This window comes from Miniopterus schreibersii, assembly GCF_964146895.1.
Source record: "Miniopterus schreibersii genome assembly, chromosome: 2".
Lineage (NCBI taxonomy): Eukaryota > Metazoa > Chordata > Mammalia > Chiroptera > Miniopteridae > Miniopterus > Miniopterus schreibersii.
Genome location: NC_138102.1, coordinates 184,986,381 through 185,003,327, shown reverse-complemented (window position 1 = coordinate 185,003,327; position 16,947 = coordinate 184,986,381). Strand labels below are relative to the sequence as shown.

Below are 16,947 nucleotides of genomic sequence, written 5' to 3'. Positions count from 1 at the left end.
CACCCCGCTCTCCACCATAACATGGGTTCACACACACGCACGCAGGCCTGTGCTGTCTTCACAGTCACTCATCATTGGCCTCTGCGCCTCCCCCCAACCTTCTTCCTCCCACCCACGCACTTGAGCAGAACCCTGAGCCCCTGGCTGAGCCAATATTCAAAGTCCGGCCCGTGTGGTCTGGGCCCGGCTCACCCGCCTTCAGATCCTGGTTCACCGTGTGAACCAGAGCACGTGGGCAAACCCCGTGACCAGGAGGAGCGGGCAGAGCTCGGAGCAGCCTCTCTTGACATGAACTGGAGATCGCCGCTGGGCCCCTGGCTGCTGGTCCTCCTCAGAGACGGAACCGCCGTCCCAGAGCCGTCGCTGCGTCCCGGAGCAGGCACGGGCCAGGAGCCTGCCTGCAGCCTTCCGCGCGCGGCGTCCGTGTTGGTGCCGGGGCGCTTTGCAGCCTTGCACCTTGATGGGGACAGGCTCCCACTGCACCCACGGTCCCTCTGACTCATCCGTCCGCTGCCCCCCCCTCGTCCGGCTCTGGTCACACTGTTCTCTCTGCGTTGGGCTGGGAGGGACTCAGGCCCAGAGTGGCTCCTCCTGAGACCCCTGGACGGTCAGTGCCAGCTCAGGACGTGGGCGGCCTCGGCTGGTCCCCTCGCCTCTGATGCGGGAGGTCCGCGAGCCAGGCCATATCGGCGCCCGCGCTCTGTCCTCCCGCGTCCTGGCTCTGCTCGGGGCTGCCCCTGGGCCATGCCTGTCATCACTCACCTGTCTTTCTGTCTGTCTGCCCCCAGGTTAGGCCAAAGACTCTGATTCCCGACAGCCTCCCCATCACCCCGGGCCGGGACCGGCCGCCCAAGCAGCCGCCAGCGTTCCAGAAGGCCACCGTGGTCAGTATCAAGAACCCCAGCCCAGCCCTCCCCACCGCCAACAACACCGTGAGCCATGTGCCGGCGCCCGGCAGCCAGCCCCAGGCCCTCGCCGAGCCGGCCGCCATCACCTCCTCCCTGAGCAGCGCCGGGGTGGCCTACGCCATCATCTCCACGGCCCCCAGCAATGCCGCCATCGCCCCCAGCACCGCCGTGTCCGTGGTCAGCGACAGCATCAAAGTCCAGCCCCTCCTCATCAGTGCCGACAGCAAGGTGAGGCTGCGCCCGCCGGAGGCGCCGGTCCCGGGGGGGGGGGGCCTGGGGCACGAGCCCGGGCCGGGGGGGGGGGGGGGGGGCGGCCGGGGGACGGCCGGGTGGATGGGTGTGACTGCGGGAGGGATCGCGTGGATCCGCGCATACGTGAGGGCCAAGCCGAGGGGTGTGCGGCTGAAAGAATATAGGGCTGAGCTCATTAATACCAGCACAACGGGAACGGCTGGTCAGTGGGTGAGTTATTTCATTCTTTGGGACAATTAATTAACTCACCAGACCCGGGCGGAAGGGAGGCCTGGAAGAGAGCCCTCTCTGCTGGTGGGCTTGGGTAGCCACGGACTTTTTTGGACCCCAGGGGTCTGAATGGAAAAACCTATGATTTCTTACCAAGATTTAGAACAAACTAAGATCGTCTCCCTGTTCCCCTCCGAGCTCCTTCTGACTGCGCTTCGAGGGGCCTGTGGGGCTGCGTGGAAGGGGCCGCGCCCTCTCTTTGGCCTCTTTTTCTGTTCCCAGCTTGGGGCCTGCCGGGCCGCCCCCTCTTGTTTGTGGCCGTGTCCCTTCCATTCCCCAGCCTGAATGTCGGCACCGTTGGTCACTGCATACAGTTTCCTTCTGGAGTGTTGTGCTTTTTTTAAAATATGTTTTTATTGATGTTGGAGAGAGAGGAAGGGAGAGGGGGAGAGAGAGAAACACCAGTGATGAGAGTCATTGATCGGCTGCCTCCCGCACGCCCCCGACTGGGGATCGAGCCCGCACCCCGGGCCTGGGCCCTGACCGGGAATCGAACCGCGACCTCCTGGTTCCTGGGCCGATGCTGAACCGCGGAGCCGCACCGGCCGGGGTGGTGTTATGCTTTTGAGCCTCACACCCAGGGACCGTGTCCCCAGGGCGTCCAACGGCCTGAAGAGTTCTTTGCGGGCTCCGGTCTGACCGCGGGTCCCAGTGACCGGCCTGAGCTGGTCCAGCGGGCAGCTCAGCTGGTGTTTGTCGAATGAATGTTCCTGTCTCACTGCCGCCTCCCCAGCCCCCGGTGCTGTCGTTTTAAGCACTTTTGGCTCGTTCAGTTGGTGGGAACAGATACTCGCTATTGAAAGTTGACTTTATTTGGTTATGATTAAGCTTGAATGTTTTCCCTGTGCTTTTCAAGAATTCTGACTTCTTTTGTGGGACTTGTTTAAAGATATTCTTTGCCCTTCTTTCTACTGGGGATCTTAACGTTTTTCCCCCCGTGGATATAAAAGGGGGCGTTATGTTCCATCCAGAGGATTCTGGGGCAAGTCAGCAGGAAAATGGATGCTCCTTCCCTTTGTGATTCACAAATAGTCATCCCCGCTCCCCTTCACCCCCCCCGCCCCCTTCACCCCCGTCCCCTTCACCCCCTGTCCCCCTTCACCCCCACCCCCTTCCCCTCCCCACCACCCCTTCACCCCCGCCCCCTTCACCCTCCCTGCCACCCCTTCACCCCACCCCCTTCACCCCCCTTCACCCCTTCACCCTCCCCCACCCCTTCACCCCCGCACCCTTCACCCCCGCACCCTTCACCCCCCTTCACCCCTTCACACCCCCCGCCCCCTTCACCCCCGCCCCCTTCACCCCCGCCCCCTTCACACCCCCCGCCACCCCTTCACCCCACCCCCTTCACCCCCCTTCACCCCTTCACCCTCCCCCACCCCTTCACCCCCGCACCCTTCACCCCCGCACCCTTCACCCCCTTCACCCCTTCACCCCTTCACCACCCCTTCACCCCCCTTCACCCCTTCACCCTCCCCCACCCCTTCACCCCCTTCACCCCTTCACCCCTTCACCCCCCCTTCACCCCCCCGCCATATCTCCCAGGTCATCATCATTCAGCCTCAAGTGCAGACCCAGCCCGAGAGCACGGCGGAGTCACGCTCGGCAGAGTCACGGCCTCCCACGGAGGAGCCATCTCAGGGAGCTCAGGCCACCAAAAAGAAGGAAGACCGGCCCCCGAGCCAGGAGAACCCCGAGGTAGGGTGGCTGTGGCCTGGGAACTGCTGCACAGGGGCGGGGACGCCTCGCGGGGAGCAGGCGGACGAGCCCCGGGCACAGCCGCCCTGTGCAGTCGGGGCTGCGAGTGGGGACTGGCCCGGTGGGCCCAGGGCTCAGCCGAGGGGTCTCCTGGGTCTCCTCGCTGCGCCGGGGGGGGGGTCGGCTCGGGTTCTAGAACCGGCTGCCTGAGTTTGCATCCCGTCCTGCTGGCTCCCCGCCCCCAGCCCCGCGGCCTCTGGGGGCCACACGTGTGCCCACGGATGCTGCTCGCCCCCCACGCCATCCCCTTGCCAGGCCCCGTTCCTGCCCGTCTCTCCCCAGGCTCTGGCCCCCCTGCCCCTAGATGGGCTCCTCCCTGGCTCTTCACTCTGCGGCTGGGAGGACCTTCCCGAAATTCAGAAAGAACCAGGTCACCCCCTTCTTGGGATCCATCCAAGCCCCCCCCGTCGGGATGACTCTTGGATGCCCTGTCTGCTACAGTAAAAGGATTCAGCACTCCCTTGAAAGTTTAAAACCCCTGAAGACAAAAAAAAAATAGAGGCACAACGTGGTTCGGGCAGGGGTTTATTATAAAGTTGTCGGTGTGCCCTAAGTTAATTTATAAATTTAACGTCAGCCTGATAAATATGCCCGCTGATTCCCACTTATTCTCAGATAAACTCCAAATGATAAAAAATCTAAATGTAGCCCAGCTGGTGTGGCTCAGGGGTTGAGCGGCGGCCTGTGCACAGAGAGGTCGCGGGTTCGATTTCCGGTCGGGCACACGCCTGGGTTTCGGGCGCGATCCCCTGTAGGAGGCATGCAGGAGGCGGCCGATCAGCGCTTCTCTCACATCGATGTTTCTGTTTCTTTCTCCCTCCCTCTCTTTCTGAAAATCTAGTAAAAACATTTAAAAAAATCTAAATGTAAAACGTGAAACATAGGTACTCAAAGAGAACAGGATCGGCTTGCTTTGTAGCCTCAGAGCCTCTGGCCAAGAGTCAAAAATCCAAACACTGCAGAGGGAAGAACTGATAAAGTCTACTACGTACAATTGTTAAGTGTCCATGGCGCCCCCCAAAAGCCCCAGTGGTGCCCGGCTCCGTGATGTGAGCTGTGCGTGGGGACCTCCTCCCAGAGACCACGGGCAAGTCCCCGTGGGAAGCGGGACAGGCACGCCTCCGCCGGGCGGCCGGGTCGGCGTCGCCCTGGCCGGTGGGCAGCTCGTCCCCTGACCGGATTGTGAGGCGGCCCCTCCCCTCTGTCTTCTGCCCCAAACCCACGGCCCGCTGCGCCCCCGAGGAAACGCCAGACAAACCCCAGCGGCGGGGCTGCCCCAGGACTCCCGTCCCGCCCTCCAGACCCGCACGCGCGCCCCGACAAGGAGCGTCTGTGACACTAACCCGTCCCCGTTTCCTTCCCTCAGAAAATCGCCTTCATGGTCGCTCTGGGCCTGGTCACCACGGAGCACTTGGAAGGTAAGGGTCCCGCGGCATGGATGGGCTGGGGCTGGCCGCCCCCTTTGGTTCCCGGGACACTTGCTCTCCGTGGCAGCTGGGTCGGTCCCGGTGGTGGGTAGAGAAGGACAGGGCCATGCTCAGCCTCCCGGACCCTGGGCTGCGTGGCCTGGCTCCGGGGGGAAGCCCAGCTGAGCAGCCCTGCGGGGAGGGCTGGGCGCCCCTGAGCTTTCCACCCGAGTGTCCGAAGGCTCCTGTTGAATCGGGTGTCAGGGGCCCGGCCGGGCTCGGCGGCCTTGAGAGCTGCTTATGCTCTGACTTTGGAGCCCTGGGGGCAGCAGGGGTCGGGCCCGTGGCCTGTCGGAAGTGCCGCCTTCGGGTCCCGCACGTGCTGCTCAGAGCTGGGTGACCTCGGGCAAGCTCCTGCCCCGCTCTGAACCTCACTCAGTCTCCTCACCGACGGCTTCTTCCAACTTCGCAGGGTTGTTGTGGGGACCGAGAGCAAAGGGCTTTGCTAGTCTACCGTGGCTATTACTTTGATTTTTATAAATAATTCTCGTTTTGAAAACTCTCCCCCGGCCATGGCACTATAAATAGCTACTATATTTGCACCCTGATTTCCCGAGGTGCCTGTGGGAAATGCATGAATAATATTGAAAAGGTTTGAAAGGAAGTCAGGGCCAAGCTACGGGGGTTAGAAAATGAGGCCAAAGCAGCTACACCCGGGGCAGCCGGTCAGAGGTCCCTCCTGGCGGCAAAGCAGGAGGGGGGGGGAGACGGAGCGAAGGAAGCACACATGGCCATTGTCCCTGCACACAGCACGTGCCAGCCTCTGGGAGGCTCCATGCCTGGGGCTTCATGGGGCGCGGCTCCCTGAGCAGCAGGTCTGCGCCTGGTCCCCCCAGGATCCCCAAGCCTCGCTCTGCAGCTCAGCCAGGCCAGCATTTGACCAACGGGCACCTGTTGTCCTGAGGGTCCCAAGAGAGACAGCCCCAGGTTAGATGATGGTCATACAGGGGTCCCCAAGCCAAGAGTGGGTACCTGGATTCCAGGTCCCTGCCACCTCCCTGCCCACCCCTCCTCCAGCCTGAGCCCAGCAGAGCGGTCCCGCCTCAGAGGGAGCGATGCCGGGCGACCCCAACCTGTTCCGGGCACCATGGGGCCGCTGCTGTGCAGACAGAGGCTGGGGGGCGGGCGGGCGGGCGGGCGGGCGGGCGGGGACGCCGTGGCCGGGCCCGCGGAGGAGGCGCTCGGGGCTCCCGGCAGGACGGGGCGGGTGACCGGGCTCTGCCTTTCAGAGATCCAGAGCAAGCGCCAGGAGCGGAAGCGGAGAAGCACCGCCAACCCCGCGTACAGCGGCCTCCTGGAGACGGAGGTGAGGCCGCCCGCCCTGTGCTGCGGGGAGGGGCTCCCGGGCTGGCCGCCCTCACCCCCCTGCTGGGCTGGGAGCTGGGGGGACAGTAAATAAACCCTGTCCTTCCTCACCCCTGAGTTCAGGGTCCATTGAGATGGAAATGCCGGTCGTGTCCCTCACATGGGCTGCCCTGGGTGCGGGGCTGCAGAGTATGGTGGCTTCCTGAGCCTTCACCCGATCATTGGGCATGTCTCCCGGTCACAGGCCGCGGGGAGTGACACCTGGAGTTGTCCCCTAGACTAGAAGCAGTGTTTTTAGGGCCCCGAAGTCCAAAGCTGGGGTCAGCCCTCTGACACAGAGCCACAACCCCCGAGGCCGTGAGGCTCTGCGGGGCCTGGGGGGGGGTCAGGAAGGTGTCCCGCTTGCCTCCCTAGGTGTCGGTCAGCCTGGCCCACTTGTCCCTGACCCGCATCTTATGAACGGGAACTCAGCTGGAGGGAGGGCAGCCCTGTCCCTGAGTCAGGGTCTCGAGCACTGTGCCTGTTTGTAGGCGTGTCACCGAGCTTTCTCGGCCTCGCCCAGAGAGTGGCAGATTCTCTGTTTGACGAGAGCCCTGTTCCCTTTGCTGGGCTATGGATGAGCCTTTGCTCTGCCCTGGGTCTGCAGAGCCAGACCCTGGTCTCTGGAGTCTGTGGCAGGGGCCAAAGATGACCTGTGAGCAAATCAGGAGCCAAAGCAGAGCCCTATGACCTTGGGCCCTGGACACAGGCGTAGGGTCAAGGGCAGCCCTTCCACGGGTTCCTCCTGACGCCCTGACCACAGCCCGACCACATCCAGAGAGACTGGTTTAAAGCCACACACATAATTCTAGAACAATCTTTCTGAGCAATCACAGCCAAAGCCACAGAGAACCACCAAGGCCCGGACCAGCGTGGCCGTGAGTGGTAGAGCCCCCCTTCTGGAAGGCACCGGAAACTTCCATCTCCCCGTGACGCACAAGGACCACACCTTGTCTGGAACCAGCGTTCTTGGGCCACATGCCAAAAGCGGAGTTTAGGGTCCTGGCCAGTGTGGGCATCATCCTGTGCACTGAAAAGTTGCTGGTCTGATTCCTAGGTTTGGGGCTCAATCCCTGGTGGGGGTGTGCAGGAGGCAGCTGATCCATGCTCTGCTCTCACATCAATGTTTCTCTCTTGCTCTCTCTCTCTTCCTCTCTCTCTAAAAATCAATAAAATTTTTAAAAAAAAACGATATGGGGTTTGGGAGCTAATCCGTGACACACCCATTTCCCCACCTGACTCCAGAACCAGCCGGGAGAGAAGATACGGAGACAGGCAGGTGGGGGACCAGATGTCTGCTCCGTTACTGAGTTGCCCCAGTGTGGGCCCTAGTCCGTCCTTCCTGGTGTGTCCGATGGTCCCACAGGGAGCGGAGACCACTCCGCCCTGGTGAGGGGCAGGGCCTTTGCTGACCTGCCCCTGCCGACCGCCTCTGCCCCGTGCACGTGCCTCTCCCCTGCCCTGCGTCCCCGGCACCTGTCCCCGTGCCTGCCCCCTGCCATGGGTGTCTAGCAGAGCCCAGAGCCTGGGTGGGGAGCCTGTCCCGGTGAGTCCTGGGCAGGGATCGTAGGCTGAGGAGGGCTCTACACAACGGGTGGTTTTGTTTCGTTTTATGTCCCCTGCAGAGGAAGCGGCTGGCGTCCAACTATCTGAACAGCCCCCTGTTTCTCACAGCACGAGGTAAGCAGGGGGGCCCGCGGCTTCTGCCCGGGCTGCTCCGGGGCCAGGGCTTCGGTGGCCTCCGCTCCTGGCCTGAGCATCCGGCCTCGGCATCGATGCAGGTGCTTTCTGGTGGGCAGTGGGCCCCCCAGGCCCCCAGGCCCCCAGGCCCGGCCTCCTCCATCCTCACGCTGCTCGGGGAGGGGGCAGGTGGAGCGTGCCCGCGTCTGACAGGCGCAGGGCTGGGGCCCAGACCCCGGGCTGCAGGCTGCCTCTCTGTCCCACCCCCGGGTGTGGCCCTGAGCAGAGCCAGGCCCCATGGTGGCAAAGGCCACTGCGGCAGGACCTGCCCACTACAGAACTGCCCCGGGTAGGGGTGAGGACTGTGTGACAGGAGGGGCACTCACCCCCCTTACCCTGTCCCCCTGCACCTGCATCTGCAGACTTGGCTTCGTGGCCTCTGCCCCGTGGCCCTGCCCAGGTGCCACCTGCCACCACACAGCCCTGGAGAGAACCTCCCCGCCCCCCCACATGGGCGGATGGCGCTCCCCAGGCCTCACTCACCCGTGTGTGCCTGCCCCGGGCAGCGACGGGGCCCAGGCTGCACGCGGGAACCCTGGGGCCTCGGCCCCGCCTGCCTCTGACTCTGTGTGGTCAGAGCTGTGTGGCCAGGGCCAGACCTTCCCCTGCGCCTCGGGCTCCTGCACAATAAGACACTGGGTCCCTAGCACTGGCAGGTGGGACCTCACCTGAGGCCCTCACCCCCGGGTGCATGGGCACCTCCCTCCTCTGCCAGCCTCAGGGTCCGAGAAACCGACATCCGCGAATATAACATCCACCGGGAGGTTGCCTTTTATTTTCAATTAGAAAACAGCAAATAGTCTTAAGGGCAGGAAGTGACTGTCCTCTTCTCGGGACTCCGGCTTCCGACATGGCCGGTCGCCTGCTTGGGCCTCGGTTTACTGATATAAAATGAGCCCGTGGCAGCACGTCCCTGGGAAAGCGGCACGAGGGGCGGACGTGGCAGCACTGTGCCAACTGTGGGGTGCTGGCTGGCACTACCTGCAGGCTGGTCTGATCGCTAAGATGAGTGAGAGTGGGTTACGGGCAAAAACAGAGTCAAAGGAGCCACTTATTTTCGCCGGCGCGATAGTTCCCTCTGCTGGACAGCTCGCAGCGGCCACGTTCCTCAGGACCTCCGGCCGTGGTGAGCCTGGGCCGTGCTGGGCCCTGGCTGTGACGAGGACAGAGGCTCTTAGTCCCCCCGTGCCCTGGGTGGCAACCAGCTGCTGCTGGGGCCTGTGACGCTCCCGTCACGCCCTGGGTGAGAACCTGGCCACACGGGGCCTCTTGGACTCCAGTCCCGGCTGGCTCCCCAGATGCCCACTAACATGCTCTCCGCCCTTCTTCCCTGTGCTAGCCAATGAGGACCCCTGCTGGAAGGTATGTGTCCCCTCTCTTCATACCTGGGGGTGGGGCATGCTTTCAATAGTCCAGGTAGGGTCACTGCTGGCAAGGGTGAGGGGCCCAGTGTCCTGCTGCCTTGGAGCCGAGCAGAGGGCCTCTGGGCCCTGCCCTGGGCGCTGAGAGCTTTGCACCCAGTCCACTCTCCAGCCTGCCCGGCAGTCAGACATCACTGCCGGGGACAGCCCGCAGGTTCAAGCTGGGCCCTCCCTGCCCACTGCTGAGGATGCAGGGACCCCGGGAGCCACAACGACCTGGGTGCCAGTTGGACTCTTCCAGACTCTGCCTGGCCTCACTGTGTGATCCTGGGCAGAGCTGCCCTTCTCTGGTCCTCACTGTGCACCCCTTGAGGGGTTGACTTGGCAGGCCCCAGGGCCTTGCCCCATTCATCCACATTTCTGTGACCCTGTGAGACCCCAATCCCGCATGCATATGCACGTCCCTGCCCCCCAGGACACTGGCTGGTCGTGACCTCATTTGAGGGCACAGCTCAGAATTTACTCAGGGCTTTAGGTACTAAGTTTTAGATCTAATTCTAAGAGTTTTCCGGTCTCCACATGCCTGTAATGTTCCAGCAGCTGAGAAGCATTAAGTGATGGGTGTAGACTCCAGTCACACTGTGTTATTTCCACAATGAGCCTGCACCGCCATGATCGGTGCTGGTGACCTGGTAGCCTTTGTCTGAAGCCACCCCATGCCCAGCCCGTGCTGGCATAGGGACAGGAGACACCTCGAGCCCAAGCCCCGCTCCCGCAGAGCCCACAGTGCTGGAGGGGCATTGGTGCAGAGGTAGGAGACCCAGATGCTGGTCCTGGCTCCACCTCCAGCTCACTGTGTGACTGTGGGCAAGCGGCTCACCCTCTCTGGGGCCTTGAACTGAAACTAGAAGTGAGGACGGCCTGGGATCTAGTGTCCCAGTGGCACTGGTCATCCCAGATGAGAGCCCACTGGTCCCTTCCAAGTCTGAAGATGGGAGATGCTGACACATGGATAGAGAACAGATGTAAAGTGCAGGGAGAAAGGTTTCTGTTGGGTGGTGGGAGATCGTGCAGGTCACGGGAGGCGTGGCTATGAACGGCTCCTCACTCTCAGGGCTGTGCAGGGCAGCCAAGGCTTGAGAGGTAGTGAGCCCCCTGTCCCTGGAGGTGTGTAAGCAGAGGCTGAATGACCACATGATGATGACTATAGATGATCATTCTGAGGAAAGGGGAAGCTACCCTTCCCTGGGTTCCTACCTGGTTGTGCTTTTGCGCCTTATCCGTGAGTCCTCCCAGCAACCCGTGGGGTGGGCGGGACGTGTGGTAACCAACCAGGATGTTGGAGACACCAGGTTAGATCGAGGTGCTGCTGAGAGGATTGGAGAGGACCGTGAAACACGCAAATCGCACAGCCCCCCTCCCCAGGCAGTGCGCACACAGGGACCCCGTGGGGGATCTCTGTGACAACCAGCCTGCCCCAGCCCAGACAGGAGCCCCGGGACAATGCAGACCCCAAGGGAGGCTGTTTCCTCAGCCTCAGAGCAGGACCCCCACACTGCCCCACACCTGGAGTCCTGTCTCACGGTGGAAGAGTCAGGACACTGGAGCCCCTCCACGCCCAACTCGAACACCCAGCAAATGCGCCCATGGGCGCCCTAGGACCCTGCTGTTCCTCCCAGTCACGTTCAGGCTCATCCCTCTCTCCCAGAGCCGCTGAAAATCGTGGCCGGGACACAAACGGGTAGGGAGGCAGCTGCCTGGAGACCTGCTCCCCCTCCGGCCTTCTCTTTCAGAGTGAGATCACCCACGACGAGCTCTGCGCCGCCTGCAAGAGAGGGGCCAACCTGCAGCCCTGCGGCACCTGCCCGGGGGCCTACCACCTCAGCTGCCTGGACCCCCCCCTCAAGGCAGCGCCCAAGGGCGTGTGGGTGTGCCCCAAGTGCCAGCAGAAGGTATGGGGTGAGGGTCCCGTGGGGGGGTGAGCCCCTGCCCTGGCCTGTGCTCCCCGGGTGGCCCCCTCGCAGGGTGGAGACGGGGAGGGCAGAGGGGGGTGAGGAGGGGCTGGGCGTAGAGCCTGCCTTCCCAGCCTTGCTGATCACCCGTCGCGGGCCGCCCTGTGGCGCAGCCCCCCCCACCAGGGCCTCGCAGACACTGCGGGGTGGGGAGCCCTGGTCTGGACCCAGCTGGGGTCCCCCGCTGCGCCTATCTGACTCCAGGACTCCTCTGGGCTCCAAGCTCCCCCCAGGTAGAACGGAAACTGCAAAAATAGTCAGGATGCAGCCCTGGCCTGTGGCTCAGTTGAGGCGTCGTCCTGTCCACCAAAAGGTTGCGGGTTCAATTCCCGGTCAGGGCGAGTGTGGGAGGCAACTGATCGATGTTTCTGTCTCTCATTGATTTCTCTCTCTGTCTCTCTCTCTCCCTGTCCCTCCCTCCCTCTCTCTGAAAATCAATTAAAAAAAACATCCTCAGGTGAGGGTAAAAAAACTAGTAATGGCACAAGTGAAAAGCTATCAAATTAGCAAAAACAATAACGCGCCCTTCAGGTGACGATGCAGGGAGACGGGCACTCCAACACATTGCAGCAGTTTACAAAGAGACTTAAAAATGTGTGTGCCTTTAACACCCAGAATCTTGCTTGGGGGAATGTAGTCTAAGGATATAATCCAAATACAGATAAAAATCCTGTGCACATAGAAGCCCCTCCCTTATTTATAAAATGGAAAAGATGGGACCAGCCTGACCTCCTAGCAGTGAGGTGGTGAAATGAACTCAGTGATGTATGTGATCATTGAAAATGATTTTTTTTATAAAGATCTTGCGATTCTTTGGGACTTGTTCACTATATGGAATTAAGTTGGTTGTTTTATTTAAAAAGCCTTTATAGCTGCTGTATAGTTTGACCATCAGCTGTCTAAGGAAAGCTGTGTAGAATATAAACCTGTGTACAGAATAAGAACCTGGGAGAAGCTCCCCCAAGTGTTCAGCGTGTGTGTGGCTGGTGGTGAGGGCAGTGTCTGTTGCTTTTACAAAGCCTGCTTTCCTGCCGAATGACCTGCTTCCAAAATCATAGGGGAGTTATCCCTATTTCCAGAAGCACTACCTCTAGCCTGGCCGGTGTGGCTCGGTGGGTTGAGCATCTGACAATGTGCCAAGAGGTCGCCGGTTCGAGTCCCAGTCAAGGCGCGAGCTTAGGTTGCAGGCTTGATCCCCAGTGGGGGGCGTGCAGGAGGCTCAGTGTTTCTATCTGTCTCTCCCTCTCCCTTCCTCGCTCTCTAAAAACCAATAAAAACATATATATATATTTAAAAGCACTCCCTCTGCGGCCCGTCTTCCCAGGGGGGCTGTATGTCACTGTGGGGCTGTCCCCTGTGGCACTGGCAGCTCCTGCACTGAGACTGCCTGGGGGGTGACCGCTCTCTGAAGGGATGTTGAGAGGGAATGGGGTTGTTTCCCACTTTGGCATGACGATGGGGCCTCCCTGGGTCCCTGAGTTGTCCCCTGCGGCTCTCAGGTCCCCAGGACATGGGAACAAGACAGAGTGCTCATTTGTTTAGTCGTTCGTTCAAGAAGAGTTCGGGCCTGCTTGTGCGAGGCACTGTCTGAGGCCCGGGTGACAAGCAGGTCCGGCCCTCGCTGAGCGGCCTCTGTGAACCGGACCCCGAGACAGGTGTGGCCCTGTCCCCTTGTCCCAGCTGAGGAGCTGCGGCCGAGGGAGCTCGTGGCTCCCCCAGGGTCACGCACAGGGCATGGTGGTCCCCGCCTGTCTGCCTGCTCACTTCCCCTCTGCCTGCCAGGCCCTGAAGAAAGGCGAAGGCGTGCCCTGGACCGGGATGCTGGCCATTGTGCGCTCCTACGTCACCCACAAGACAGGTAGGCCATGGGCAGGGGCGCCACTCCACCTCCAGGCCTCTGGGCACACTCTGGGCCTGTTGGAGGCTGTTCTGGGCCAGGACTCTGGAAGGAGGGCCCTGGGACTGGTCCTGTGTGCAGCGCAGTTACTGTGGGAGGCTGGCGTTCCAGCCCCTGTGCATCCGGCCGGGGCCACTGGCTCCTGCAGGAGGGGGCGGCCTGCAGACATAGACCTCGGGTTCCCACTGCTCACCTGCCCTCTTCCTAGTCAAAGAAGAGGAGAAGCGGAAGCTGCTGCAGAGGGGCAGCGAGCTGCAGAGCGAGCACCAGCAGCTGGAGGACCGCGACCGGCGCCTGGCCTCGGCGGTGAAGGTGCGCTGGGGTCGGGTGCGGCGTGGGCAAGGGGCTGTCCCAGAACCACAAGGTGCAGGTCCGGAGCATCACTGTCCGGCCAACATCACTCAGTGGGAGAAGGCGGAGCGTGTAACTCTGTGACTCATTTGACAAACAGTTATCAAGCGACTGAGCATCTGACTCTGCTCCTCAGCTCTGAGCTTAGCAAGGCCCTGTCTGTCTCTGAACCGGCCTCCTCTTGTGTAAAATGAACACAATGATTTCTCCTCTCTAGGGTGGTGATAAGACAATGGTGATGGTTGTGATGATGGTAGTGGTGATGGTGATGGTGATTATGGTGGTGATGGTGGTGATGGTGGTGATGATGGTGGTGATGGTGGTGGTGGTGGTGGTGGTGATGGTGATGGTGGTGATGATGGTGATGTGATGGTGGTGATGGTGATGGTGGTGGTGATGATGGTGGTGATGGTGATGGTGGTGATGGTGATGGTGATGGTGATGGTGATGATGATGGTGATGGTGGTGATGATGGTGGTGATGGTGACCATGGTGGTGGTGATGGTGACTATGGTGATGGTGGTGACAGTGATGGTAACAGCAGTGCCATGCCCTAGCAAAACCCTTTAAATGTAATATGAAGAGACTCTGATTATTCCTATATTAGAGTTTTGGACACAGTCTCAGGGAGTTTCAGCTATTGGCCTAAGCAGCAAATAACCTAAGCTCTAACTCAAGGCATTAGTCCTTAGCTCTTTACTGTGTTGACTGATACATATAAAGGCTAAAAAAGACAAGAACACAGCCTGCAAGAGAAAGAGAGAAAGCTGGCTGGTGATCTAAAGGTCTGTGCAGCGCAGTAGCTGACAGAGCTGCTCTGAGCTGCGTCCAGGAGGAGAAACACGTGGGGGGCTAGGTAGGTGGCAGCCATGAGCAGAGGTTCCCACGCTCCTGCGCACTATTTCTAGCCCTAAATTTAAAATAAACTCCTGTGTGTCTGGCTGCCACACAGGAGAAAAATTCCATTTTTCTCCCCTGCCTTGTTTCTCCGAGGCCATCTGCCTGGTTTCTTTCAGGCGTCCGCAATAAGAGGGAGCAGCTTTGGGAGAGGGGGCCGCGGGGTGGCTGCCCAGGATGCCTGCACAGTTGAATTCTGAGACCCTTCTCTCTGGCCCCCCTCTCCCCGGACAGAAATGCCTGGAGCTGAAGACGAGCCTGCTGGCCCAGCAGAGGGGCACCCAGTCCTCCTTGGACCGCCTGCGGGCCCTCCTGAGACTGATTCAGGGAGAGCAGATGCTCCAGGTCACCATGACGACCACCAGCCCCGCCCCGCTGCTGGCTGGGCCCTGGACCAAGCCCTCAGCAGCATCCGTGCACTCTGCCCTCCAGCACCCCCAGGGGCACAACTGACCCAGAGGGACCCGTCTTCACCCCCATGGAAAGTCACTGGGACCCTGCTCACAAGACCTGAGGGTTCTGTCAGCCTTAATTCATGGACACTATGAATTTCAGACAGAAATAAAACCAGACAGAGAAAGGCAGAAGAAAGAAGGGAGGCGGAGCTGGGTGAGAGTCCTAGTCCTTCAGGCTCACGCAGGACCCCAGCAGCCGGTGGGGCGCACCGTGGGCAGGCTGTGGTGGGACTGCCCAGCTCTGGCTGCCAGCACGGCCGTCCCCAGGCCTCGTGGGGCGGTGAGGGCACCCCGCACCGAGGGCCAGCGCCTGTCCAGTGCCCTGTGGGGAGGGAGCCGGGACCGCAGAGGTAGCTGAGTAGTGCAGGTAGTGGGACAGAAGTGGGTAGCGAATCTAGGTAGGACTCTAGGCCCTGCCCTCACCGGGGGCCCGCCCGGGGCCTGGGTGCTCAGGTACCTTCCAGAACGCCCAGACCCGCCCGTCAGTATTATTAGCATTAAGAATAGCAGCTATTTGACTTGAAACTCTGCCCAGCCCACGCTCCGAGGGGACGCTGCCAGGCTCCCTGCCAGTGCCCAGGTCCCAGGCCCCGAAGCCCCGCCCGTGCCGCGCCTCCGTCTCGTCAGCGCGTTTTTCTCCTGGAGTTTCGGGGCCACGGAGCTGCGGTGTGCGGGAGGCGTTGGGCAGGTGCTCTGCGTTGGGTTGAATCCAACTTCCGACTGAAGCCTTTTACTTTCTCCTTTCGAAGAGCCGATGAAGTATTCCACTCCTCGTTTCTTGCCAGTACAGACACTATGCCAAAAAATAACCTTACGTTTTTGTATGGCGTTTTTATTGTGAGATATTTAATGTGAAGGGGGGGCACTCGCTGGCGTCTTTCTCTGCTCACAGTGGTCTCTGCTGCATGTACGAATGGGAACCCCCCCCCGGGGGGCAGCTGGGACCCGAGGCACCCAGAGGGTGGGCAAGGAAGAGGGGGCGGTGGCCTCGGGGGTGGGGGTGGGGGAGGCGGCCTTTGGAGACTCCAGAGCCCCTCTTCTTGCCTTGAGAGCAGAGAGTATGCGCGTGGGCTTAAAGGGCTCCCGCACCCCGGGGTGGGCTGTGCCCGCCCCTCACACCCACCAGCTTCTCCAGTCCCGAGGGACTTAGCACAACAAACAGATAAGCACCCGGGAGCCTCGGGCCCCCCCCAGCATGTCACGCCGTGAGCGCCGAGTTGCATCGGGCACACGTGTGTGTGTGCGTGAGCACGGCCCAGACCCGCACGCACGGCCCGGGCCGCAGAGCAGGGAGCTGGCCGGAGCCCCCTGCCCGCCGCGGGCCCTCCTGTCACCTTCACGTCTCCGGGAGAAACTGTGCTGTACGATACAGATCTATTTTAATACACTTAACACTGGGTTGAACAAGATTTTTATATTCTTTTATCGATGAACAAAGCGAACTGTGAAACACACGTCTTATATATTGGTTACTTTGCGCGGATTGCGCATTTCCGCGCGGCTTGCGATGTCAACGTCTTCAGGTTCGTTTCTGTTGGTTTGTTTTCTTCTGGGATGGATTGAATTAAATTTTTAAAAAAAACGTAATGTGAGGATGTGAAAGGTTGGACCCGAGAGGGGTAGCTGCTGACGTGTCTTGAGACTTAGTTTTTTGGACCGAGGAGGCCCGTCCAGTGGGTAGCGAGGATAGAGAAGTGTTCGTCTTAAATACGCCCGTGTAGTTCCTCTGTGCGACGCATTAAACGCGATTGATGACTGCGGAGCCCTGTGGTTTTTGTTTGCTGCCTTCAGCAGAGGCCCCTGGGAGCACAGGGGCGGGAGGTGGGGATTGGAGAGACTGAAAACCCGGGCCCTGCCCCCCACCCGGAGGGGGAGGGAGGAGGGGAGCTCGGGGGTGCCCTCCGCAGGGTGATCCCCCCCAGGAGGTGGCAGGTGCACCTGCTCGGGCCGGGATTGATGGTCGCCGGGATCAGACACCTGCCTCCTGCAGCTTCGCCAGCCCAGCCAGCACCCAGGTGAGGCCCTGGGTGAGGACGGCCGTCGCTCCAGCACCTTCCCCAGCTCCATCTGACCCGGCCCCTGGAGCAGGGCTGGTCATAGCTCTCCGGGGGCTTCCCCGGCCATGCTCAGGGTTGGAGCCCTCCAGGGATGGAGGGACCCGGGCGTCAGGATGGCCACCTTCTGTGTGGCGGCTGCTCACATAACTTCGGTGATAGGGGACTCCCCACTTCCTAGA

The 16,947-nt window shown here is 61.1% G+C and overlaps 1 protein-coding gene across 1 annotated transcript in view; it reads left to right on the top strand.

Moving 5' to 3' along the window:
- The window catches only part of PHF21B (PHD finger protein 21B), a 51,951-nt gene extending 35,485 nt beyond the window's left edge, over positions 1 to 16,466 (top strand). The window contains exons 4-13 of the mRNA XM_081129245.1: positions 789 to 1,136; positions 2,976 to 3,128; positions 4,555 to 4,606; positions 5,884 to 5,960; positions 7,624 to 7,678; positions 9,078 to 9,100; positions 10,893 to 11,051; positions 12,894 to 12,969; positions 13,217 to 13,320; positions 14,491 to 16,466. Coding sequence (XP_080985371.1) covers positions 789 to 1,136; positions 2,976 to 3,128; positions 4,555 to 4,606; positions 5,884 to 5,960; positions 7,624 to 7,678; positions 9,078 to 9,100; positions 10,893 to 11,051; positions 12,894 to 12,969; positions 13,217 to 13,320; positions 14,491 to 14,709 — 1,266 coding nt within the window. The 3' untranslated portion in view covers positions 14,710 to 16,466. The remainder of the gene's footprint in view (positions 1 to 788; positions 1,137 to 2,975; positions 3,129 to 4,554; positions 4,607 to 5,883; positions 5,961 to 7,623; positions 7,679 to 9,077; positions 9,101 to 10,892; positions 11,052 to 12,893; positions 12,970 to 13,216; positions 13,321 to 14,490) is intronic.
- Positions 16,467 to 16,947: the final 481 nt, after the last annotated feature.